This window comes from Mchenga conophoros, linkage group LG8, assembly GCF_057382185.1.
Source record: "Mchenga conophoros isolate Kocher_MC1m ecotype Shallow Benthic linkage group LG8, M_conophoros_male_GT1.1, whole genome shotgun sequence".
NCBI classification, from domain to species: Eukaryota; Metazoa; Chordata; class Actinopteri; order Cichliformes; family Cichlidae; genus Mchenga; species Mchenga conophoros.
In genome coordinates, this window is record NC_140533.1 from 27,012,167 (window position 1) to 27,039,454 (window position 27,288).

The 27,288-nt window shown below is 43.2% G+C and overlaps 1 protein-coding gene across 2 annotated transcripts in view; it reads right to left on the reverse strand.

Moving 5' to 3' along the window:
• Window positions 1-27,288, reverse strand: part of LOC146568936 (uncharacterized) — a 100,021-nt gene that overhangs the window by 60,864 nt on the left and 11,869 nt on the right. The window contains exons 1-5 of one of the 2 annotated variants that reach the window (XM_085285333.1): window positions 25,219-25,336; window positions 8,475-10,850; window positions 8,219-8,336; window positions 5,250-5,805; window positions 4,549-5,016 (exon numbers count right to left, since the gene is read on the reverse strand). In XM_085285333.1, the coding sequence (XP_085141459.1) occupies window positions 4,549-5,016; window positions 5,250-5,805; window positions 8,219-8,336; window positions 8,475-10,586 (3,254 nt within the window). In that variant the 5' untranslated portion in view covers window positions 10,587-10,850; window positions 25,219-25,336. Of the gene's footprint in view, window positions 1-4,548; window positions 5,017-5,249; window positions 5,806-8,218; window positions 8,337-8,474; window positions 10,851-25,218; window positions 25,337-27,288 lie in introns of those variants that run through there. The other variant, XM_085285332.1, reaches the window with a different exon arrangement.

Sequence of the window (27,288 nt, forward strand, 5' to 3'; positions counted from 1 at the left end):
CATTCAGAGAGAACAACTCTGACTTTTCATCCACATAAGACAACAGTGGCGGATGATCGCAGAATCATTTCCATGGTAAAGAGAAACCCCTTCACAGCAGCCAACCAAGTGAATAATACTCTCCAGGTGGTAGGCATATCAATATCCAAGTCTACCATGAAGAGAAGACTACATGAAAGTAAATACAGAAGGTTCACTGTAAGGTGCAAGCCACCCATAAACCTCAAGAATAGAAAGGCTAGATGGGACTTCGCTTAAAAAAAAAAAAAAAACATCTAAAAAAAAGTTCTGTACATTCTCTGTACAAATGAAACCAAGATCAACCTCTACCAGAGTGATGGTAAGAAAAAAGTATGAAGAAAGTGTGGAACAGCTCGTGATCCAAAGGATACCACATCATCTGTAAAACATGGCAGACACACAGTGTGATGGCTTGGGTGTGCATGGCTGCCAGCGGCACTGGGACACTAGTGTTTACTGGTGATTCGACACAGGACAGAAACAGCTGAATGAATTCTGAGGTGTTCAGAGACTTACTGTCTACTCAAAGCTAAAAGCAGTCAAATGGATTGAGAGGCGTTTCATAATACAGATGGACAATGACCCAAAACATACAGCTAAAGCAACCCAGGAGTTTATTTAAGCAAAGAAGTGGAACATTCTTACATGGCCAAGTCGGACACCTGATATATATATATATATATATATATATATATATATATATATATATATATATATATTAGGGGTGCAACGATACACAAAATTCACGGTTCGGTTCGGTTCTTTGATGTCACGGTTCGATATTTTTTCGATACAAAAAAAATGTTCATGCCTTCTTAATTTGTCATTTATTAAAATTATAAATATATATTTTAACTCAAAAGTACAGTTTTTAAATTTAACCCTAACCCTTGTACATGTTTTTTATTTTGACAGCGAATGCGCACCTGCGGACCACTTATGTGCAGCCCTGGTTATTTAGCTCGTCATATTGCAGCCACAGAAATTCTTTTGTCCATGAAACCATAAAGCTGCACTTTCTTTTTGCCTTATAGTCTGATTTGTCATAACTTCTCCGTTTTGTGGTAAGCTTTTCTTTGGCTGTCACTTCTTCACCCTGACCTGTCTTATTTGGCTCAGCAGAACTGAAATGCTTTTACACGCTCACTCACATAAGCTCAGCGATTCTCTGCGCGATCAACCTCTCACATGTTTAAGCTTGCTGTGGGAGATTTCACTTGTCATGTTTGCATAGTAAGCTAACGATTAATAAGACGATGTCAGAGGAATTGGTGCACAAATTATCATCACTCACAGATCAGTGCTGTCGCTCTCTATACACAGTTCGCACGATTGCAAAGTGAAAGCAAACAAACAAGCGCAAATTCAAACGCGATTTCAATATGTCGCATATTGACAGTGGCTCACCGATGCCAATGACATAATTACCCAGCTACATTTCTGAAAGAATGCAAAAGCATTGACATATATTTTTCTTCCTACAATAGCCCGACTGGAAAAATCGCTAGCTCCGGGACGTCGGGCTAGCGATATTGCAAGCCCTGTATCTGATTGAGGAATCACTCATCTTTGGAAAAGAGAGTTTATTACAGAGAAATGTCTCTTTCCAAAATAAAAGCTATACTATCCGCTTCTTCTGGGCTATATTCTCAGCAGCATAAGGAGAATCATGTGCTAACAGCGGTCTAAATGACTCGGCTAAAGTTAGTAGCATGCTTGTTGTTTTTGTCTTTGCACTAGGATGATGTCGGCGTAAATGTGCAGTCATATTCGTTGTGTTCCCACTAGTGCTTTCAGGTTAATCTCATTGAAATGACCTTAACGCCACAACACGGCAAATCTCCGTTAACGAGCTACCACCGATTGCCCCGTGCATGGGGCTAGACGGCCAACACGTTAACGAGCTAACTGTGCTAACACACTAGTTCCCACCCATGTAATTGAGCATTGTGTGGCACATCCAACATACTGTTTTACTTTAGTCCATGACTCGCTTACCTTCAGGGTCATACGCCACATGAAAACCAAAATAATTCCAAACACCAGATCTGAATGAGGGTGGGGGAGGTGCCCTGCGCTCTTCCTTCTGACTATGCTGTCTGTGTTGAGCACTCAGTGGATCTGCGCTGGACAGTGCAGCCTAGGCGGAGTAGTGAACGCAGATTCACTGAGCGCTCAACACAGACAGCATCGTCAGAAGGAAAGTTGATAAAATAAATTACAAATGTTGTATTGTTCGATACATATGCGTACTGAACCGAAAGCACTGTATCGAACGGTTCAATATCGATACGAATATCGTTGCACCCCTAATATATATATATATATATATATATATATATATATATATATATATATATATATATATATATATAAAAACGCATTTTATATTTATGATATTTTATGTTTCATATCTGTGGCACATCACACACCATCTAAGGTTGCTATAACTGTCATTTTATTGTGTGACAATAAAGGTTCTTGATTTTGAACTTCCAGACATGTGACGTGCATGTTAGAAATGTAAATGTCTGCTATAACCTGACAGCCCCCTCTTAAACTCAGTGTGATGTCCTATTGTGCCGATGTGCGAATGAGCTGCTCAGCTAATAGTGTGGTGTGTTGACCTTTTACTTTTATGTGAACTATTTCCTGCTGTGTGATACAAGTTTTACAAAAACTGTAAAATATCTGGATCTGATTCTCCTGAAATAATCTGAATCTGTCCGTGTGGGAAAACAGCTTATGACCGTTGGAACATCTCCTTCCAAAAACCCAGATTAATCTCCTGCTGGAGCAGCCTCCCCTGCCTTCTGGTTTCAGGCTCTCTGCCAGATCCTGGCTTCAGGGACTTTCCGCCGTTCAGCCACAGGAGCGTTAGTGAGGTCCGGCACTGATGTTGGCTCAGGCTGGGTGGCAGGTCGGGGTTCGACTCAGTGAAAAAGTCAACTTTAAGCATATTAGACGGACCTGGATTTGTTTGTTGTGTGTTGTAGAATTAGTATTTAAAGGGAAAAGGATTCAGAAATACAAAAGATAAGGTCCTGTTTACATACTGTAGCTTTGCCTGTCCAGAGAGGTTTATATGATTATTATTTCTCAAGTGTAGTATATATATATATATATGCTCTGCATAATGTCATAGAAAGAGGGATCCCTCCCTGATACAGTAAGTTGGCTTATAAGAAGATGGAAAGAACGCTACAACAGCTTATTTCAGGTAGAAGATGAACTGATGGGCTGTACTAAGCCCACTATATGATAAATTAGGCTTTGAACTACAAAGTTGATGCAGCAGAGTGAAAGAATTAAGATACAGAGATGCAATGGAGCACTTTTAGTATCACTATGCTGACATATTAACTCTGTTTGCACTTGTTACATGTTGTGCGGGCGGATCGTAAGTGGACACTGGAGACACGTCAACGTTTACAGCTGTCTGTCCAAGGAGTCTCCTTGTGTTCAGATTTCATTACGGTATGTGTCACTTCTTCTCATAAAAAAATGGCCTTCGACCGGCGAATTTATCGCCAGTCAAGAGCGAGAGCTAAATTTAAAGCTTTTGCTCATGTTGACATTGGAAGGTGAGGTCATTTCAGAGAAGCAAAAAGGAGCACGAACAGATGAAAATCGGCCCCCACACCCTGTGACGATGGTGTATTTTCCCCTTACGGCTCCTTCAGGACACATTGACCTTAACATGTGAAATAGATCCTTCCCCCTTTTCATCAGACCCTGATCTCAAAGAGAAACGGCGATAAGCCTAATCGTTATCAAGTTTCTGTTCTCTGTTTGTGGGTTTGTGACGTGCTCTGTTAGTCAGAATAAGGTTGATGTTTTGGGGGATTGTATTTCCCGCTCTTCTGATGTGTTTTACATGTGTTTCCTGGAAATCAGCTGATAATAATGGCAGTGAAGACAAGTTTGGATGATTATTTCCTGAGTAGTAACGGCCTGGAGCACAGTAGCAGTGCAGGAGAAAATGAAAGGGGTTTTCTGTAACCACTGGCACTGTTTGAATGACCGGTTCTTAAACAGCACTTTTCTCCTCTACTTGAGCACCAAAGCACTTTATACTTCATGCCTCATTTACCTACTCACACACATTGATACAAACACTTTTTCTGCATCTAAGTGTTTTATATCTAACATTCATGCATCAGGAGCAACTGTGTTTGGTATCTTCCCCAAGGATCATTTGGTATGAAGACTGGAGCGATCGAACCACCAAACCTGCTCTACCTCCTGAGCCACAGCCCCCAGCTGTACTTTTTATACTCTGATTAAGCGTTAGACCCAGTGAGGAGGTGGCATCTTGTTGTGAAGCTGTTTTCTGTAGTTTAGAGTAATTTTCTCCCTAGTTTGGTTTAATCAATAGCTTTTTTTGCACCTCTCCTCCTCTTAAGATCCCATTGAAAGTGATGCAGAATTTTTCAGAATCCTCCCCCAGATTTTTATACGTAAATAACATCTCAGACTCACCAAAAATACTAATCAGTGAACTTTCCACCTGACAGGCGATCTCACCTGGGTAAGGAGAAGGAGGGGTTGCTGTACCAGCTGCTCCCCAGCTGTGAACGCTCCTGCCCTCTGGGCGGGGTATCATCTGATCCGCTGCTCAGCCTCTCGCTGGAGGGAGCTCGGGTGGCGTCCGAGTCCCCCGTCACAGTAAAGATAGAGTCAGACAGACTGGGCCTCTCATCGTGCGCCAGCGGGGCGAAGCTGAGCTGGACGATCTGCCTGGCGCTCTGGCACACGGGGCCGTGGATAGCGGGTGTTAGTGTGGGCAGGTCAAAGGTCAGGACAGTGTGGGTGCTGGAGGTGAGCAGCTCCTCGCTGTCCAGGCTGTTGTACGACGTCCCTTTGGCTCGGTGCGACTCCATGATGCTCTCAAAGTGGCGGCTGAAGGTGTCCTCTGTGGCGAGGCGGGGTCCGGATACCAAGATGGGAGATTTCAAGGCTGGATGGTGGTTGTCGAAAAAGGTTTCCACTGGTCTGAACAGACAGGATAGAAAATAAAGAAAAAGAGACTTTTGATAAGATTTTTTTTTTCTTTTGCCAGAACGTAATTTACTGAACTGTTTAAAGGTGTGACTTTTACTTCCTGATTATGACCAACTTGAAAAGTAGGTTAGGGATGAGATCCCTACATTTAGGTCAGGGGAACATCCCGCATCACCAGAATTCTCCTGTTTGTGTTTACAGCTTCACACGAGGCGTCTGCTCACCTCTTCAGAAGGTGTCCAAACACCTCAGGCTCCTCCTCAGCTGCACACTGCTGCTTCCTGCTGTCTCCCTGCATCCTCACACTTGCCCAGCTCACCATTTCTTCCTCTTCTTCCTCTTCCTCCTCATCGTCTTCTCCTTCTTCCTCCACAGCTCTTCCTTCCCTCATCGCCTCCTCCTCCCCATCTGTTCTCCCATAAGCCAGCCCTCCCAGAGGGCTGCTGCCCGTCCCTGAGGTTCCCTGCACGCTGCGGTTGCTCCCAAATGCAGAGTCGGCGTCTTCCTGCTCGGCCAGCAGCACCTCGTCTATGTCCGTCTCACGGTAGCATCGAAGCGGGACAGCGTCCAGGTCAGTTTCTGAATACTTGAGTGTCCTGCGAATGATGCCCGTTTTGGGCGATGTTCCTATGACGGCTGGGGGAGGGGTCACCAGCTCTACCTCCACGTGCTGCACCTCGTGGTTGGCTGAAAGCAGAGGCAGGGAGGATGGCGGAGTAGGGGTGGGAGACTCACTGGAGTTACCACTAGGAGGAGCTGTGGAGGTTCCCTCTGGAGAATCTGCAGAGGAAGAAAATCAATTATGATCACTTAAAAGGCATATGTGGTTTCTGAGGACAATGTAGAGGTGATTAGCAGTGTGCCACTCCCCTGCTTACAAAGACTGGGTCATATAGAAGTCTATGGAAAAACAGCCCAGAAGCGCCTTTATTTGCGACCTCAGTAACACTTTCCTCATAAGTTTAAAGCCTTAATCGTTATGACTGAATGAATTTTTATGACTGCAATGACCAAAAGTCTGTTCTTCCCCTTTTCAATATACACTCAACAAAAATATAAACGCAACACTTTTGTTTTTGCTCCCATTCCCCATGGGATGGACGTAGAGACCTAAAATTCATTCCAGATACACAATATAACCATCCCTCCCAAACAGTGGTCACAAATCAGTCCAAATGTGTGGTAGTGGGCACATCTGCTATATTGAGATAATCCATCCCACCTCACAGGTGTGCCACATCAGGATGCTGATCTGACATCATGAGTAGTGCACAGGTGTACCTCAGACTGCCCACAACAAAAGGCCACCCTGGAATGTGCAGTTTTTTGCGCTATTGGGGGTCTGGGGACCCAGAACCGGTCAGTATCTGGTGTGACCACCATTTGCCTCATGCAGTGCAACACATCGTCGCATGGAGTCTATCAGATTGTCAATTGTGGCCTGTGGAATGTTGGTCCACTCCACTTCAATGGCTGTGCGAGGTTGTTGGATATTCGTGGGAACTGGTACACGCTGTCGTATACGCAGGTCAAGCACATCCCGAACATGCTCAATGGGTGACATGTCCGGTGAGTATGCTGGCCATGCAAGAACTGGGACATTCTCAGCTGCCATCTGCCCTGAACAATGTGAACCATGATTCATCCGTGAAGCGCACACCTCTCCAACGTGCCAGACGCCATCGAATGTGAGCATTTGCCCACACAAGTCTGTTACGGCGACGAGCTGGAGTCAGGTCAAGACCCCGATGAGGACGACGGGCATGCAGTTGAGCGTCCCTGAGACGGTTTCTGACAGTTTGTGCAGAAATTGTTTGGTTGTGCAAACCAATTGTTCCAGCAGCTGTCTGGGTGGCTGGTCTCAGACGATCTTGGAGGTGAACCTGCTGGATGTGGAGGTCCTGGGCTGGTGTGGTTACACGAGGTCTGCGGTTGTGAGGCCGGTTGGATGTGCTGCCATATTCTCTGAAACGCCTGTGGAGACGGCTTATGGTTGAGAAATGAACATTCAATGCACGGGCGACAGATCTGGTTGACATTCCTGCTGTCAGCATGCCAATTGCACGCTCCCTCATTGCTTGTGGCATCTGTGGCATTTTGCTGTGAGACAAAACTGCACATTCCAGGGTGGCCTTTTGTTGTGGGCAGTCTGAGGTACACCTGTGCACTACTCATGTTGTCAGATCAGCATCCTGATGTGGCACACCTGTGAGGTGGGATGGATTATCTCAATATGGCAGATGTGCCCACTACCACACATTTGGACTGATTTGTGACCACTGTTTGGGAGGGATGGTTATATTGTGTATCTGGAATGAATTTTAGGTCTCTACGTCCATCCCATGGGGAATGGGAGCAAAAACAAAAGTGTTGCGTTTATATTTTTGTTCAGTGTATAACATCAGAATATTTACAGCATCAAATTTGTATTCTATTACTGTCAATTTATATACCTTTGATTGATCAAGTTACATGTTAAATTGATGATCCATCCATCCACTTATCCCTTTCAGGGTCACGGGGGGCACTGGAGCCTATCCCAGCTGTTATAGGGCGAGAGGCAGGGTACACCCTGGACAGGTCGCCAGTCTGGCAGGGCTATAGGGCTACTAGCTCTTAGCATAGCTTTGCAGCTGATCATATGTCTGAAGCAAGCTATTTTTGCTCCTCCCCCTTTAAGACCATCCTTCGTTTAAGCAAGCTTTCTTCTGATTGGTTCCCCTTTGTAAATGGTAGGGAGTAGAACACTGCCTTCTTGCATCGTGCTGCCAAACACCGTTTTCTCAAATTGTGAATGTTATGGTTTACTTTGCAAGTTCGGTAAAAAAATTTTTTTTTTTTTACTTTTTTCAAATATTTCTATGATGATAACAATAAATAAAATTCACAGATATCCTTGTTGAAACTAAAATGTTTACAATAAATGGGAGAATTATATTAGGAAGCGCCCTGATTTTATTTTCCTTAGTTAAACAGAAAAGCTTTTGTGAAGAAATCCCTGCTGCTGTTCCTGTATCAGCTGACACATCACACCTGAGTATGTTTCCCTGAGCGACAAACTGCGACATTGAAAGCAGTACTGCTACTTCACTAGCTTCTCTATCTCTGTGTGAAATGTTCCCATGAGAGGAAGGAAGAACATGAAGGCAGAACGTGCAGAAACTCAATATAAGTAAGACAGAAATGCTCTCACGTTTCTCCCCCCTGCCAGCAGCCTCCTCAGCAGGGGTCCCGAATAAAAACTCCCACTTAGCACGAGCGATCTTCTGACAGTGCAGCGAGGGCACGGGCGCTGCACATCCACTGTCCGTCTGCAAGAGACACACACTAGCTTAGAGGCTAACTCTGCAGTGCAGCATTAATGGGCAGGAGGGGAAAAGGTGGTTAGCATACAGTCAAAAATCCAAGTATGCCTTCCTTCCTTCTTTTTTGTTATCAGCAGAACCCACCTGTATTCCTGAGGTGGCAGCCCCGGTCTCATTGCTCTGGTGACTGGACTGGCTGGACTCTGGGGACACACAGTCCCTGTCTCCCAAGCTCCCCGTCACCCCGCTGGAGCTCCGTGAAGACGACCCTCCCATAACGCCATTCTGCTCCCCCTCAGGAGGCTCTTCGGCCCTTCGAGAACGAGGCTGCAGTGCTGCACCGTATCCCTCCCTCTCGTTACCTTGCTCTTCCTCATCACAGCCCTCATCCTCCTCTCCAGAGTCCAGCACCACAGGACCCAGAAGAAGGATCTCCCTCCTCCTCTGCTCAGCCCGCTTCTGCTGTGCTGTCGGGCTGAGAGGCCTGCGGCGCTGCCTGGATTGTTGATCAGATGTTTGGACCCTTTTAGACTGTAATACGGGGTCGGGGCTTGGCTTGGGGCTGTTTTCCACGCCATTCCCCCACTCCTGCCTGGAAGTCCAGCTGACCGGCGCCTCCTCAACACTTTGATTGATAAAGAGTCTGCGAGCGAGCTCTGTGCAGTCCCCTTTCTCGAAACAGCTTGGATCTCCTCTCCTGTCCAGGCCTGGGGACCAGGAGTCTCCAGTGTACTGTGGCGGCTGACGGCGATGCAGGGTGGGGGTATCTGGCGGTCGGAGCTCAGCTTGGAATAGCCTCGGGTCCCTAATGGGTGAGCTGAGCTCTGTGGGAGGATGAGAGGGACGAAGGACACGTGAAGGAAGGGCGGGGGAATTCTGAGTGGCTGATAAGATGGAGCTCTGCTGCATTGTGTCATGATTAGTGTGACAGTTTGTCTCTTGTGATCGTGAGTTTTCAGGCTGGTGTGAGTCTGTGTTGTCGGTTGCTGGCGTGTGTTGTTGGTCGTTTAAAGGGATGTTCATTCTGAGCGTTTGCTTAAACTGTTGTGCATTTGGAGCGGGTTCTCCAGAGTTTGAGCTGCTTGTGAGCTCTCCTAAAGGATTGTGCAACGAGGACCTCCTCGCCTCTGTGAGAACTGAAGATGCTTTGGTGGCCTCTTCAGGACTGTGAGCTGGAGAGGAAGATTTGCTGTTGCTTAACTGGTTCAAACCGTCGACTCCATTATTGCCAAGTTGGAGGATTGCGCCCTGCGGTGAAGTGCTCATATTGCAGGTCCTCTTAATGTGTCTGTTGACAGCTGGACTTCCAGTCAGAAGAGGGCTTTGGGGCTCAGGGGGCCCAGATCTCTCAAGCGAGGACTGCTTGGACTGCGAGGATAGCTGGTCTGAGGCTGGGCTCCAAGGCAGCCCACATGGAGCCAGATCTTTGGGGTTTACGCTGATGTTCTGACGCTGAACGGGAGATCCAGCCCAGGACTGACAGCGCGGTTGTTGGTAGTAGCATGAAGCTGAGGTGTGCTCAAGTGCGTGGGCCAGTTTAATCCTCAATAAGGGGGATCCAAACTCCTCTACAGCCCTCTTGGTAGCTGCCCTGCCGATGGGGTCAAAGTGTGGCTTGCAAAGGCCGGGGGAGAACGTCTGCTGGTGACTTCCTGGACTCTGGAAAGTCAGCTTGGGACTGGAGCTGCACGATGAATCGGGACTCCCAAACCAAACTGGGTCGCTGAGGCGTTTTCGAAAGCTGGAAGACGTGGACCATTCCTCTTTGGCTCGTCTCTCGCACACAGAGTTGCGTGGACTCTCCACTTTCTTCACATTTGACTTCTCGACGTAACTGAAGGTGACCACACTCCGCTTCCCGTCGCTGACTTCCTCTTCATTAAGTCTCTTGCGAATAGGAGGGGTGTGAGGGACACTGACTTTTCCCGAAGAGGTCGCTGGTGAAGAGTGCAGGGGTGAGCTCCAACGCTTGCTGATCGTAGGTGAGCTGCTGGTTTGCTGGAGTTGAAAGCTAACGGTGTTTCGAGAGGGAGACTGGCCGTGCGTGCAGTCCTGAGCCAGGTGGCGAGCCGTGGAGGCTTTGCTGACGATCTGGCGTGTCGTCTGGCTCGTTAGCTGAGAGAGGAGCTCCGCGGGACTGTCCTGAACCGAATGCCCCTGAGCAATCCCTTCTTCACTCTCCCTCTTTCCTCCATTCTGATCTGGGGCAGACCTCACTTCCACATACAGATGAAGGACTTTTCCAGACTGGGACATGACCTCCTCTCAGCACGTAATGAGGACACAGAAACAGAAATGGAGCAGAGAAAGAGGCAGACAGGGTGGAAAGAGGGCTCTTCTTTGCTCTTTTTCTCTGTTTTTGTCAGTTTGGATGTTGTTTTCCTGCTGGTGGTGGGTGTCAGTTTATTTTTAGACGGTCTTTCTTCTCCCTCCTGTGTGCACAGCAGAGACACACAGGCTGAACGGCCAGAGGACAAACATGCCCGCGCGACGACTCCAGCAGCTCCCTATTCTTCATACCTGTGAATGAAAGAGAGGAGCTGTTGTTATCTTTATGCATCCTCAGATGACTCCCGATACACACTGGATGATTCAGTATTTACGATGCCCAAAGGGACCAAGCATCAGCTTACTCTCTGGAAACCTACTCACACGTTTCGGAAGTCTCAATTTGTCAGCTGTGTTCGATGCTTTCTGTAACCGCCATCTAGACACAGTTCACTCCTAAACTGTGTCAGCTATTTCTGTCATTATTCATGTAAACACTGGAGCAAGTATAATGAGTATCTTCCATGAGTGCCCTGTTTTCTCTACAAATTCCCACGATATTGTGCCTCTCCTGTGTTAATGGTGGCCAGCTTTTTCCCCTCCTGCTTCCAGTGTGATTTCATCCACGTTTTAATTTGCTGCTTCTTTCTGAACATTTTTTTTTCATTCCCAATTATTTTAAAAACTATATGTTAAAACACTGAATGACCTAAAAGAGACTCTTCAAAGTCAGTGATGTTATGTGGTGCAATTACAGAGTTAGGTCCAGAAGTTTAAGACAACAAAATGAAACAAATTCCATCTTTTTTTTTTTCGTGGAGTTTGAAAGAGTTAAGATGTGACTGAAGTACAGACTTTGAACTTTGATTCAAGGGTTTTAATAAAAACATTGTAGCTATACAAAGTACCCAATTTACAGAGGCTCTAAAGTAACTGGGGAAAATAAGTCTAGAACCAATGGAGAACACCAGCTGCTGCATATCTTCCTTTGAGACTAAAGCCACCTTCAGCTGCTGATTGTTTGTGGGTCTCTATACTTTCTTGGCCATCTTAGGTTGTTTATGCAGTTTGGTTTGGGTCATTATCCATTTGCACTGTGAAGCTCTGTCCTTCAGCATTCACCCTGCTGCTGTTTCTATCAGCAGTCACGTCATCAATAAACAGTAGTGACCTGCTTCCACTGGCAGCCATACATGCCCATGGCATATAACTGTCACAATCAATCAATATGAAGCAACAACTCTGAGTAAAATGAAACAAATATGAAAAACTATAACAAATTAAATGTTTATTAATTAATAATTAACCATTAAGGAAAATGTGCCTGTAAACAGACAATTTGATCAGATTCAATTCATTGTAACATTTTACACTGTAGTTAAAATGTTGCAAAACAAAACTACATGGAAAATGCATGTATGCATTTTGTTTCAGTTTAATGAGTCTGTCTGTGGCTCTCTTTGGTGAAGGCCTGTGAACGTAATCAATTAAAAACGGGCAAACCGAGAACCATTAACTACCTGGATAAAATCTAAATACACACACACACACACACACACACACACACACACACACACACACACACACACACACACACACACAGAAATAACAAACTGTTGTTCTGATGCCGAACAGTATAGACACAGCTTGGCAGTATTTTAGCTGCTGAAGTTATACAGTGAACAAAAAGGGGAGAAATGTACTCTGTGTACAACAAACTACTGTTGCTGTGGTAATGGCACCTTAAAATAGTTTCCACTGTATGACGCACAAGTGCACACAACTAAGTCTCCCAGATAGTTTTAGTGACTGCATCGGTTCATATAAAGTCAATACAAATAATATGTTTAAAGTGTGCACACTCGTTTCCTAAACACGTGCTTCATGAACAAGAGAGTTGAAGAAGAGAGTGCATGTGGGGTGGTGTGGGTGGTGGAAACCAGCGTCAGAGGTGATTTGTGACAGAAGGTTTCCAAGATGGCAGTGAGACCTGCTATGATGTAAGGTTTGGAGATGCTGACACTGACAAAAACACATGAGGCCGAGCTGAAGATGTTAAGATTTTCATTGGGAGTGAGCAGACTGGGATTAGTAATGATGAGTACATCAGAGGGACAGCTCAGGTTGTTATTTAGAAACAAATGTACAGCAGCAAGGCTGAGATGCTTTGGGCATGTGCAAAGGAAAGACAGTGGATTCAGTGGACAAAGGATGCTGGATATGGAGCTGCAAGGCAGGAGGAAAAGAGGAAGACCTCAGAGAAGATTCATGGTGTAGTGACGGAGGACATGCGGAGGGTTAGTGTGACAGAGGAGGATCCTGGGTACAGGGTGAGCTGGACACAGATAATCTGCTGCGCTGTGAACAGGATCAGTCGAAGAAGAAATGTATGGTGTGTGTGTTAAAAACACCGAAATACCTCAAATTTAGCACAATGTGGGGATGCAGAAATATAAAATGTAAAGCTCAGTGAAAAGGAAGAAAGGAAAACTACAGCAAGGTGTGATAGTCAACCTGAAGACTGTATGTGGCTCCATGAGCTCACACTCCTGCAATAAACCAAAGTTCTCTGATGGTTAAGTGGAAAGAAACGATGGAGTCTCCTCATGATCAGGTCCTCATCATCTCCCTTCTCCACTCCAACCGTTCACGGCAGATGGCTGCCTCTCCCTGAGCCTGGTTCTGCAGGAGCTTTCTTCCTGTTAAGAGGGAGTTTTTTCTTCCTGCTGTTGCCAAGATTGTTGAGGTTTCTATATATTATTGTGGGGTCTTTACCTTACAATATAAAGCACCTTGAGGTGACTGATGTTTTGATTTGGTGTTACATGAATTAGTTGAACTTTATCTTCAGTGGACACTTTGATGATATTAACGCTGCAGGATTTATTTGCTAACTTTGTTCCCTTTACACTTTGTCGCTCTGCTTTTATTGTTACATCAAGCTTTCCACCTCAGGCAGTTGTGTTTTTCTTTTCTTTTTCAAATATTTTCTTTTTTTATGCAATTGATTTTTATTGTAAATATGCATAAAACAATGCCATGGTTCCTGGGTTGTTTTGGAGGCAGAGCTTGTATGACTGTACGGTGCAGCTGCACTGCTAAAATCTCAGCCAAAGAAAAAGGCAAATAAATAAATCAAATTTTCAATTGGAGACAAATGATAGAAATCAAAATCAAAATCAAAGGCCTCTGTTATTTCCAATGACAGATACTAATAAAAAGTAAATAATGCAGCTTTTTTATGATGTCAGAGAGAAAATGAGCTCATCCTGTAGAGGAAGCAGGAAATCATCCCACCATGTCCTCTCCCACTCTCTGAAAAGAGCCGGTGACGGGGATCGATTTACATTCTGAATAAAACAATTAAAGGGTCTGGACTCACGGGAAAAATGAGAAAATGAGGCAGGTTCAAATGATTCATGGAAACTCTAATCGGATTAGCGTGATCAGATTTTATTCAGGAATCACCATGACACTGATGCAGCGATGATGAAGAGGACTTTCTCTGTGCAAAGATATTGAATTAAGTAATGTTTAGTTCCTGTCTGTTCACTGACAAGTCCACCATCAGATCCAGCTGGCTGCTCAGCCATAACATGCACATGAAGCTAAACCCTAAGCACAGAAATCTCTTTGTTATTCTCTTTGTTATAGTCCACGTTTTGTCTTTCGAGCTAAATCTCCTGGCGGTTACTCATCTTGGCCGAGCTGACTTCTTTCCAGTCGTCTCCATTCTGTTTAACGTTGATGCAGAACGACTTTCCACGCCAGTGACGACGCAGACAACAGAACTCTTGTTTAAAAAAAAAAAAAGAAGTCACTCAAATGAGGACGGTGAGCTGCCAGCAGTGACAGATTGGAGCTGCCTTATGGTAGCAGTGGGAGAGAACGTGCACGCTCATAACTGAAGCCGACAGAACAAAGAGAACTTGTAAGTTGGCACGCCGAGCGACCAAACTTTCCCTCCCTTAACCCCAACTCATCATTCTGCCCTCACTTCAAAGACATCAGTCTCACCGAGCTGACAAATTCTCCCTGTGACGTTTAATTATTTCTGCATGCAACATTTGTTTGGATGTTTGCAGCAGGTTTGAGCCCTTATGTGCAATATTTGATAAATCCTTTACTATTTGTTGCTTCATCCACAATAAAACGTCTCTGTCTTCGTGCATTTCACTGCCTCTGCATTAGTCACATTATCTGTCATTTTCACACTTTGCAGCTAGTCTTCCCACAGCTACACTACTCACCGCCAACAACTGGCCTTTGTCCAGTTGTTGGTAGCTCCCCAGGGGCCTCTGTAAAAAGGTGTGAGGAAGACAAAGTGGCTCCTTAGCTCTAAATATGACAGAACTGGCTGAGACTAAGGCTACGTCCACACTAATGTTTCATTTGAAAACGCATCGTTTTCTCTCCGTTTTGGCCTCCCGTCCACACTGAGACGGCATTTTCCCCGAAGGAAAACGTTTCAATGTGGACACACAACTCTGTGAATACAACTGAAAACGTTAGTGTGGATGCGGAGTGTTTTCAGACGAAAACGCCATTTTCAAATCTATCCGGGCTAGTGTGGACGTAGCCTAAGGTGGAAGAACCTTATCCTTGAGGGCTAAAGCCTAGAGACTGGTCTGCAACCATCTGGCAACCACCAGTCATGGGGGAAATTTGTTTTGGACAATTGGTTGCAAGTGGTTGCCACAGGCTGATGGCAGTTGTTGGGAAAATAATTCCTAAAGTCTCAGTCACTCACACCTACAGATTGCTCAGTGAGCCCCTGGCAAAATGTGTATTCTCCAACCAGTTGGCAAAAACCTCAGCCCGCCTGCTTTGGTCTCTAGCACTTAAACACGAAAAATTGCAATCAATTGCAAACAAAGCAATTCCTATGACAGTTCACATAATGAGAGTCAGCAACCTGCAGGAACCACTGACAACCAGCTGGAAATTATTGCTCCCGAGAAACCAGTAGCTGTATCACATCAGTGTGGCGGACAACTATCACACATGATAAACCTCATTAAACAGATTTTCAGTAACTAACACATAAAAATGCTGAGCTCTTTTTTAATGTAAATATCCGTTTGAGGCACAGATCCTCAGAGATCATCTGTGCTTATGATTTGTCATCACGAAGAGGTTGAAGTATGCCAGTCAGTATTGATTCAGAGAGAGCGCAGATGAGCATGAACTTAATTTGGACCTCTTTCATCCAGTTATTCGTCAGCTGACTGAGGCGGGAGCTGATGGAAGCGAGTGAGATGAAGTCGGGCGATGAGAGAAAGACCACAAGAGATAGATAAATAGATAAAAGACAGAAGGAGGAGGGAGTCGTGTAAGTGAAGGAGAGAGCTCTGCTGGCAGCAAACCAGAGTGATGGGAGTGTAGAGTTACAGGAAGGCCAGAGTTAAAAGCAGTAACACAACTGCTAATGTAACACAACCCCACTTTTCTTCTGTCAGAAAACACAAAGACAAACACTGCTTGGCTACTTTCCACCCACCAACTCCTGCTGGCATCTAGTCATACAGATAGCTAGTGGAGATTTACTTTAATAAAACCTTCCACAATCACAGTGTCACAATCATATAGGAACATTACAGCTGAACCTAATTACAAACACCGCATCATTCATCATGAGTCCCAAAAAGCAGCTTTAACCTAAGCTTAACCAACCGTGTCTGGATGCCAGCATCAAAATCTTTAACAACTTGTAAGCTACGCATATCAGCTCAAATGTAATAAAAAACAACAATAAAAAAGATGTGTGAAAAAAATGTGACTTCCCAATTTTAATGTTGAGATAAGAAGAAATAAATACTACACAGTAAACAGTGGTTTAGTTATTACAGATCTTCCTGTATCCAGACTGTAATGTTAAATCCTGGATGCAGCAGTGCTGTTCTCGAGTGCGCCGGTTCCTTTCAGCTGTCCAGCTTGCCAGTAATTCTGGACAATTTGGCATGAAGTCTGGTGGGAGCGCCACTGCTGTGCCAGAAGTTACAAGAGGAACAATCCATTTACCAGCTCCTGCCACACTCAGTCTTATTTGCTTTGCATGTTTCCTATCATTTCAACTTCTAGATTAGCATGTAAAAAAAACAGATTTCATGCATCGATTGGTTAAACTTCTGATAAAAACTCATCTAGCTTGACAAGAAGCCATCCATCAACCACAAGCTAAAAATGGAAAAGCTGGCAGCATCACTGAGGGGTAAGTTTCACTGGCCAACTGATTGCGCCCAGAGAGTACGTGTGGATGCACTATGTGGGGTTTTTGCTTCATAGCTAAGAGGTTTGTAGGACGAGTGCTTGGGGCAAAGTACTGTGTTGTTTATTTGCAGATTATTTGCATCAGAAACTATTCGATAAACTACATCATTTTTATTTTTAAGCTTTTACATCTAAAGGTTTCTGACCTCTTCAACAGTCACATGAGATTTGTTCCACAATTTAGTTTTATTAATTACTTTTATAGCCAAACTTTTTTATCCAGTAGCTATTTCAGCAATTCAGACTTAACCATTGCTTTGTCTGTTACTGGAATGCATTTAGGTTGGGAATCAGCTGTGTCCCAGCAAAATCTCAAGCTACTGCATTTAGTACTGGCTAAATTTAGATTGATATTAATCGAATTTTTTTCTACCCACAATGTTAAAACATTTTAAGCCCAAATACAAGCTCAGGTGTGCATTTTGCAGGCGTGTCTGGACATGCAGCATGCACAGCAATTTTAACTGACTGAGTCATCGTTACTGACAGTTTGGCTAAAAAGCAAAACAGAGAAATCTGATTTGGTTTTGGTCAATAGAGACATGTTTTACTTTTAGATTGTGTACTAGGAACACACTGTTTAAAATGATTTTTAATCTATTTACCACTACTACATTTTGAAATTCAGAAGAATGCAAATGTGCAGCAAGCCTGTTTTAAATAATTAATTTTTATTATTTGCATGAATAGGGAATCACTTTTACACCTTAAAACATATTTGAGATTCAAAATGTGGACTGAAATAAAACATTTTGACAAACGTTTCTTATTGTTACATTTTTAGCATTAGCTGTAGTCATGTCAGTGTCACACATTGCACTATGATAAAGCCAAAAATATTAGACCAAGCGATGAGAGTTCTTGCAGGACGCCTGAATGTGCGATCGGAGTGAGTCTGTCCAAACATGTCCCTGATGTTTGCCATTTTCTACTTTTTGGCTAAATATCTCAAGCTATTATTATTATGACTATCAAGCTATTTCCACTTATCCAAATGAAAAAGTCATTTTTAGCTACATTCTGATTTTCTAAAAAATTTAGCCAAGCATTATTCATCCCATTTTACGGTTTATCTTTAGTAGATATGTCACTTGGCTGATTCACTTTTAGCTAACTATATCAGTTTTAATATGGTAGTATCACTATTCATGTGAAGCAGATAGCTAGGTTTTAAAAAACCGAGGGTGTACACTGTTCTATGAAACAGTGACTGGACACAGTGGACAGTTTGCAAACCTTGCAGGTTACAGGTGTGGCCACCTTTCGCCCTAATTCTTTGTAAATATACGGCTAAACAGCTGCTGCAGATTTGTCAGCTGTACAACAAGCAAATCACCTGTTCCACCTCCCAAAGGCGCTCTACTGCATTGAGATCTGGTGACTGTGGAGGTCATCTGAGAACATTAATTAGTTGATTAAATCTTTGTAACCAGTGTTGGGTGTAACAGTGTAACGTTGGGTGTAAGTAATGCAGTGCATGACTACTATTATGTAGTTACTTGTTCTTTAGTTATGATACAAATAAATAACAATGTCAGACAAACACGCCTTTTTCTTCCAGCACACCTGCGCCACAATCAGCTGATTTCAGTTTGTATGTCAGGAGGAGGAAAATGGTGGAGTGAGACAACTTTGGCTCTTTGTAAGCACCTGCCCAGGGGGCATGCTAACGCTAAGCTAGCCAAGACCCCAGAGTGATGATAAAGCTGAGCGTGTGCTGACCCCAGCCCGGCAGCCAGAGCCTGAACTTCAGCAGCTGATAAAGACAGTGATGAACAGTCAGGCTTGCAGCACCGCCTCCTTTCTTCCTGTACATGTTTCCAAAGTACAATCACCACTTTAAAGTCTTAACCCTTTAAGACCTACCATAGAGCCAAGTCCGCCAGAGCTTATATTATATTTTTACATGCTGTAGAGCCATTTTTGGGAGCATTTCAAGTTGATATACATCAATACAACCATTATAGCCCAAATTTTAATAATATGTCTGCATTAAGTGCATAGTAATTACATAAATTGCAAAAAAGTGCAATAAACTACAAAAAAATTTAAAATCATTTTTGTTTTTTTAACATATATTTCTAGTTAGTGAAATTTAAGAGGCTTATCCCTCAAAACTGTAAATACAAAAAAGTTGCACAAAATAGTTTCCCACCACAGAAAATTTATTTTGAGTGTCTTCATAGTTTTATTTTTGAAATACACCAATTTCTATACACTGCAGGAAAAACAAAAATAAATATTATAATGCAAATTTGCAAAAAGAACTCATATTGTACTGCATCAAAATAAACTATTTCCAGCAGTGCAATATGAGTCCTAAGCATCCCAGAAACAACACAGAAAGTCATAAAGTCAAACATAACTTTTAAAAACACAAGTATAGGCTCATAAGGCCCTGATGGTAAAAAACTACATTTCCGCAAAATGACGTCACTTCCGGTTTCGGGCAGGACATGGCGGACATGCGATAGAAAGTGTTACGAACAGCTGATTGGATCGGCAAAGCGTGTTTCTGGAATATTATGTTTTTGTTGCTGCAAGTGCTTTTCATGCAGTTTTTGCAAAGCTATATGTGGAAGGAAACTGTGACCTAGGACAAGCTGATGGCATAAGATTTAAGTACAACTCCTCCGGTTGTATATGCAAAACAATTTATTGCGCTAGCTTATGTGGTTGCAGTGCTACCTGCATTTAAAAATAGTTACGCAAAACGGAGCGTGCCCACTCCGACCGACTTTAAAGGGTTAATAGACTGATTTTCCATTTTTGCTTTGTGTTCATAATAAGGACTTTTGTTGATAAAATTACTTTTAAGAAAGGTAACAATAATGTGTAATAGATTACTTTTTTTTTTACTAACAACCTCAAAACAGTTTGTGACCTAGCATATTATCTTGCATGGTCAGTAACTATACTCAGCGGTGTTGTGATGCTGAATTTGTACCGATGGGCTCAACCACCACCAGCAGCCTGAACCTTTGAGACGAGGCAGGATGGCGCCGTGTTTTGATGCTGTTTCATGCCACTGTTAATGTGCCAGCATGGTCTTCTGCTGCCGTCCATCTGCTTCAAGGCTGGATGTGTTGTACATTCATAGATGCTCTTCTGCATACCCTGACTGTAGCGAGCGTTTAGTGAGATAGTCCTCCCTTCCTATCAGCTCAAATTCTCCTCAGACTGATACTGAGAAATACTCAGACCAGCCGAGCTGGCACTAATAGCCATGCTACGTTCAAAGTCACTTAAATCACCTTTATTCCCCATTCTGATGCTCAGTTTGAACGTCAGATCATATCAGTCACGTCTACTTGCTCAAACACACTGAGTTGCTGCTTTTTGTTAAAAAGCAGTTGTATGGAACAAAGTGGCCAAAGACAGCACATTACATTTAAAGTTTATGATGTCGATGCTTCAGCTATACCTTTTCAGAAACAGCTGGTTAAGTTCATAAACAATATTTACAGTTTAAAAGCTGTACGTGTGATAAGGCCCCTGATTAAACCTGTGACTATATGTGCAGGATGAGCTGTTGGAAATGTGCTATAAAAAATAAACTTGACCTTGACCTTAAGCCTTCATTAGTGGTTGCTGCTTGATTGGACTGTGCTTAAAATACAAATAAATAAAAATATTAGCATACTTTGAATTGCTTTTCACAGGTAGAGTAACAGGTAGGTCACAAAATAACTACCAGTAAATACTGAAAACAACAATGGCAGCAAAAAGAATGCAAAGAATTCAGCAAATCACAGACATATCTATCCATCTCTACTGAAAATCTTTGAGTGTATTTTTGATGTCAACAGCTTTTATTCACTGTCATACTCTTTTTTTTTTTTCAATACTTGTTTGGCGAAGGCTGTTTATATTCTTTGCTTTTAAAAATAGCGACAGACTCGATGGGGAGCCTGAAGGATGGCGCACCTTTGATTAAACCTCAATAAACAGAAAGCCACAGCCGCTCAATCAAGATGACTCATCTTCTTGTTGTTCCTGTGGGTTATAATGCTGACACAAGGGACACACACACACACGGATAAACTCCTCTGGGTCCTTGGACCAGGCTTTCATGAGTCAAATCACGCAGGTAATTAAACCCAAGCCAAAGAGTGCAGCTCTAATATTAGCTCCCTGCACATGATGGGGGAGCTGGTGCTAATATTAGCTCTCAGCTTGCTTGTTGCCGGCGCTGTGCACTAGCAGCTATGATTTCAGCAACATGACAGGTTGTGCACATTAAAAACCCGAGGGGAGATTTGGAGGTTTGTGTTAAGTTAATGAATGGTGAGGGATATTCAGAGGCATTCACACTGCAACACGAAGCACCCTTATCATTCTCTCACTCATGGACTATCGATTTATCCGCATGTACTATTATGTTACATCATGTACTGTATCTGGCAGAACTGCCTACTCTTATAAATTCCCAAGAAATGGCTGAAAGCTCACCGTCACACCACAAACGTGTCGCTTAAACCCTGTGAACTCTGCTGAATCATAATTAACCAAGCAGCGACTGAAGAGGATGAACCAAAATGAAAGAAAGCTGTGCCAGAGCTTTCTTCGAAGCACGACTTTGTTGTTTGCACTCGATACAAGGCCAGATCGCTTCCTTTCCTTCTCACGGTGCCTTCAAAGGCATTTTCAGACAAAAGCTGATTGGTCCTCTGACTCATGCAGAGGCAGCAGCAGTGCGTATGAGGAGATGCAGAGAGGCTTATTGGTAAAGAAAAGAAGGGGGAGACATTCAATCAGCACCACGTTGGCCGTGACCTTGCTGCTGCTACAACTCCTCCACTCACTACCTTGACTCAGTGAATGAAGAACCACACTTAGACCAAAACACTAAACAAGTAACGAGACAACAAACTGTTCTTTCCTTGAATCGCAGGAAAGTACGATGTTGCGTTATGCAACAGTGACAGAAATGGAGTGCCGCTTTCACCTGCTCATGTCTCATATAGCTGCATATTTGCTGCAACCTCTCAGGTAAGAGAAATGAAGGAAAAATGCACAAGTGTAGAAAAACTGCAGTTGTTCTTGTGGCCACCTGAGTCAGTGCCCACAGACTCCCCCAGTGACTGTCAAAATGCCCAAGCGCACTGCAAAATAAACATTTTTATAGCCTGGTTTTGTTTTCTATGGATGTTTATTTCTATGAACCCGTTTAGCTTAAATTACCAACATGTCAGCTAGGCCTCATCTCTGCCAATTTCAGTAATTGAACTGGACTTTGCTAACGTGTTAGTGGCGCTTTGAAGCATTTTCAAAGAATTCTCTGACAAAAAAATATTGCCGCTTTAATGAGTAAAAGTCTGATACTTTGATGAATCTGTTCTTTAGAATTAATGAGCACCAGCACAGTGTGTGGACTCAGCTTTCTAACTAAGTTTGCTAGAGTAAGCTGACAACACCCATCCATCTTCTTACATCGCAGTGGTGCTGGAGCCTAACCCATTTGTCATAGGGCAAGAGGATGGCTAACACAGAGAGAATCACCAATTAACCTAACGACCCTCAGCTTTTAGACTGTGGGAGGAAGCAGGAGTACTCAGAAAGAACCAGCAGACAGATCATGGATTCAAACTCAACGCTACACTACAACAGCATTCAATCTATGCAAGCAATCTATGGATTGCATGCATAGATTAAACAAGATCACTATTCCACTAACAGTTACCGCATGCAACATCATATGTTTGGTTAACACAACCACTGTGTGCTGTCACCAGTTTCTGAACTTTTTGATTATCTCACCTTGATTTGCTCATTGGTATCAAAAGTAATAACGGTAAATGAAACTTTATGGGCTTGCAGAAGTGATTAAAAATCAACTTGAAACAGAAAAAACACCTGCAAAGCTCACACTAATCCATGCAAATGTTTTAGAGCAATTTTACAAGACAACCTCCCAGAGACATTAGAGAGTAAATGGATCCATCTACCACATTCATGACTATTTATGACAAGATATTTTGCCTAGAGACTATCAGAGCCGTATTAGCATCTGCAAAGCCAGCGTGGTTTAAAAGTGTAGTACTCATGTATTGATCCAAACAGCATTATGGGTATTAATAGAATTTCATGCCTGTGGGGATCGCAGACCCATCAGTTTGAAGCTGCTCCTCAGTCAGTCATGTCTGTCGTGCCCATCTCTGAGCTCACTGTGGTTTTTATGAAATGTGTTTTCAGATGCATTTTCGAGCCACCAACTTCTTTGAAATCTCACAAAACAACTCCCACATCAAAGCTAATCCAAAGCCAATTTTGCCAGCGTTCAACCTTGCACGCTCTGCCCCGCTGAGGAGTCATTTTCCATCTAATGGTTAAATGTACCAGACTTTAGAGAGGGCAGCAGCTCGGTCAAAAGCATTTTTTCATATCAAAGAGATTTAAACCATTTTCTAGATAAACCAAAACTACCCATGCCAACCAACGGACTTGGGAGGACTGCACATCCATAGTGAGAGGTTAAGATGAAAGCAAACTTTGACTGCAAACCTCCAGACAATAAAAAGGTCTCATGTCTACAGGAAGGAACAGTGGACAATGTGCACACATCTGGGGCAACATTAGCATTTATTTGGAGTTGGGCTTTTCGCCATCAGACGACGATCACTTTTTTTAGCTCTCCACAGCAGATCCCTCTGCATGTTTGACTTTTGTCTCTGGCTGAAATCAAATCAGTGACCTTTCATTTACCAAGCAAACATGTTAACCACTAGGCTATGGAGACACACTGGGGTAGATGGAGCTTGTTTCAAAGTTCAAACTGAATGAAACTGTGAGAGACTTTTAACTTTCAAGGAGGTGTGAAAGCGTACTGGGTAAGAGACGTTTGTCCCTGAACATGAGTTTTTATCTGTTCGATCTAAGTGTGCATAAAATAATAAAAAAAACACTCACTCAGAAGAACTCAGAAGTTTGAGACCTGTAGGTCACTCACTTTAAACTTATTTAAAATATAATTTTTACCTTTTTTTTAATTTTTTTATAAAGCTCTGTTTTCATTCTGACATGAATATGGAGAAAAGTCCCTTTTTCATGACTATCTCGCTTTTCTCGCACTGGCAGTAAATGCAGCGTATTCTCACTTTGGTGCAATTCGACATCGCTGCATTCCTTTTAAGTTTGAAGTCAGATAATGGATGACTGCTATGTTCTAGTAGTAGTATTTCTCTTCTCAGCCCCAACTGGCTGCAACACAACCCGCCTGTTTGGTTTTTTACATTAAAAATACCACTGCAGCGCCTTCATTCATAGAGCCCGGCCTGTTTTGTGAGTCACAAATGCACAACAGTTCTGCAGTTTTGCTCATGTTTACAAGTGCTGCTGCCATCTTGAATTATGAAGTCTGGGTTGGTGTGGAAAGTCTGATTTGAGGGGGCGTTCCCATTGAAATCTCCATCTGGGAACTGGGAAATTACAACTTCACACTTTACAGCTGCACGTGTAATGCAGCTCTTGCACTTGGGAGCTGCCAGACTAAAAAGCAGCTAATGCACTGGATATCCACATCCCTCGGTGGAAAGAAAGTTGCAGAGATATGGTGCGTGTGTGAAAAATGGCTAATAGTGCTGATTTGAGCAGCAGAGAGAGGCGATACCTTTGGGTTTCTCCAATATTAATAATATTAATTTGCAACACTAAAAAATATTTATCCATTATGATGCAAGTTAAAGCAAAGCACAGCAGAGAAGGGCTCTTTAACAGTCTAAAAATGTCACAACTTCTTTAAGTATTTAGGTCTTCTATCCATGTTCGACAACATTTAAATTTATTTTGTATTAATTAACTTTTAAAAAACTGACAACAGTGTAATGATAAGTGCACTTGACCACATTCAAAATTTTACAGCTAGAAAATGATTATATCGTGAATATATGATTTATAAGTAACTACTTACCCTGAACGGTCGCCATGCTTTAGAGTACAGCAGCTCAGTAATGGTATACACGAGTCCAGGAGGGGCTGCACGCATTGACATGCCCACACAAACTGATTATACAAAAATATGCAGTCCCTCTTCTCACACATGTAATGTCATTCATGGTTTCACACTTACCCTCTCATCCACCCACACAAACACACACAATATAGTGTAGAGCGCCACTTTTTCCCGTGCATTAGTCATCTGTCTGCAAGTCTTACAGCATGACATGCACATCTGTATTATCGGCATCATTGTGCAGGGCTGCCAGCTGCCTCAGTAGTGGCTCTTTATCACCCTGCGCTGTCAGCAGAAACCTGAGACACTCACAGCTACATTTGTACTACAGAGACTCACAAAATCTTGCCTCTCCTCTCCACTGTCCTCCTCCCCCCTCCATCTCAATCTCACACTCACCTCTCCTCCTCTCACAGCCATTTCATCCATACAGGATTTACACCTCCCACATGGTTTATCTCGTCTCATCCTTTCTCCTCTCTCCTCTTCACCTCCTTCCTTCCTTCCTTCTCTCCAGCTGAGCAGTTAGTGCAGACCTGTCCAACCAGCACAACCAGCTACATGCTCACACTCAGCCAATTAGCACACTCATAAACACCCACAGTCCTGCCCCTTTCCCGCCCCTCTGCCTGTCACACACATGCTGAGTCAGTGTGGAGTGTTTTTATGGAGCTTGGGAGGTGCTGCGAGGAGGAACGTGCAAGACGGCGGGGGCGTGAAGTGTTTAAAGGCACTGCTACAACCACCCCCACCTCCACGTAGGAAGCAGTTCAAAATAAAAGTGGCAGATGTAAGAGGTTGAAAAGATGCAAGGGCATGCGGTATCCTCTGCAGGGTAGTGACATCACGAGCAGGTGTGAACCTCTCCTCTGAAACAATATGGTGGTAAATGGAAAAGATCCACTGACGTCACAACATTAGACACATAAAACATTTTAAAGATAAATCAAAGTGAGATTATTCACAAAAAGATGGAAATAGCTCATGTATAACACCTTGGATTTTGAGACTACAAGCGTTTTATATATTCTAATGAGAAAAGATACATTTTATACATATAAAGCAGCTTCTGTGGTACATTTTTCTGGATGTGTCTGTAGTGGTTAATGCATTTGCCTAAAATGTTAAAAATCCTCAGTTTGAGACCAGATTTCTAAAAATCCTTTGTTCAAAACAAACGTTGTCATCTTTTATTCACATAAAACTATTCTGCTGCTAACCTGTAATTATATAGTGGCGCCACAGACTGTATATAAAAGATGGACCTAGCTGCTGGAATGTCACTCACAGGTAAAGACATCCTGTTATGAAGTCTTCTGCTGAGATCTTCGTATTTTGGCATGATGGTTGTCTAAAAGCTTTTAAACCAATTAGCACAGTGGTTCTTAACCTTGTTGGAGGTACCGAACCCCACCAGCTTCATATGCGCATTCACTGAACCCCTCTTTAGTGAAAAATAAAATGTGATTTTTTTACTGGTGCACAAAATGAGCCATGGCGAAGGCTCTGCCGAACCCCTGAGACCGACTCACCGAACCCCTAGGGTTCGATCGAACCCAGGTTAAGAACCACTGAATTAGCATATCTTGGATAATTCTCATTTGTGACTCTAATAAAGAATAGCAGAGAGTGGAATAGAATAGAATAGAACTTTATTAAGCCCTTGGGGAGGTCCCCTTAGGGAAATGATGGTTCTAGCAGCACAATAACAGTTCCTTACCCTAAACACCTTAAATACAAATAAGAAAAAAAAAATTACCAAGCAGGTGCAAATAATTAAGAATAGCATATTAAGACTAAAATTAATGTAATGTTTTACTCAGTATGAGCTGAAACTAGTGACTTAGCCCATTAACATATGTAAACTGTTTACCGAGGTCAGGTCTGAGGGACAAATGCAGGTTTAAGACACGTCGGTGTTGGATTCACGTTTCAGTATGTCCTTGTGCACAGTCTTTTTTTCTTATCCTTAGGTGAGACAGACAGGACTGCGCCTAAGTGCAGCTCTGCTCATAGGAGCAGACATTAGGAGCGACAACAGGGAGTTTTAATTCCCACTTCAGGCATCCTATATAAAAACCAGCAGGAGAGCACTGACTTATATTTAACCTCCTTTAAATACATCCACCAAATTTTAACCCACCTTTATGAAAGGAAAAGTATCAGGTGAACAGGTGAGGCTTCAGTTACACAGGCCTAGAGACCGTTCAGTGACTCGGTTGCTAGGAGTTGTTGGCTGACACCACATGGTGCTCCATCAAAATCCTCCCTGCAATTGCTTTGGTTGCTAGCATATTGCTGTCATCATCCATAGTTTGTATGGAAGACGCCAACCTGTCTGCAAACACTCACTTTACCCTCCAAGCTGTGGTGAAGCTCCAAAGTGCAGCATTGTCTACGTCTTTGCAACCAATATGACACCAGTGACTGCCAGCAACTTGCACAACCCCTCAATGAAATACACCTTTT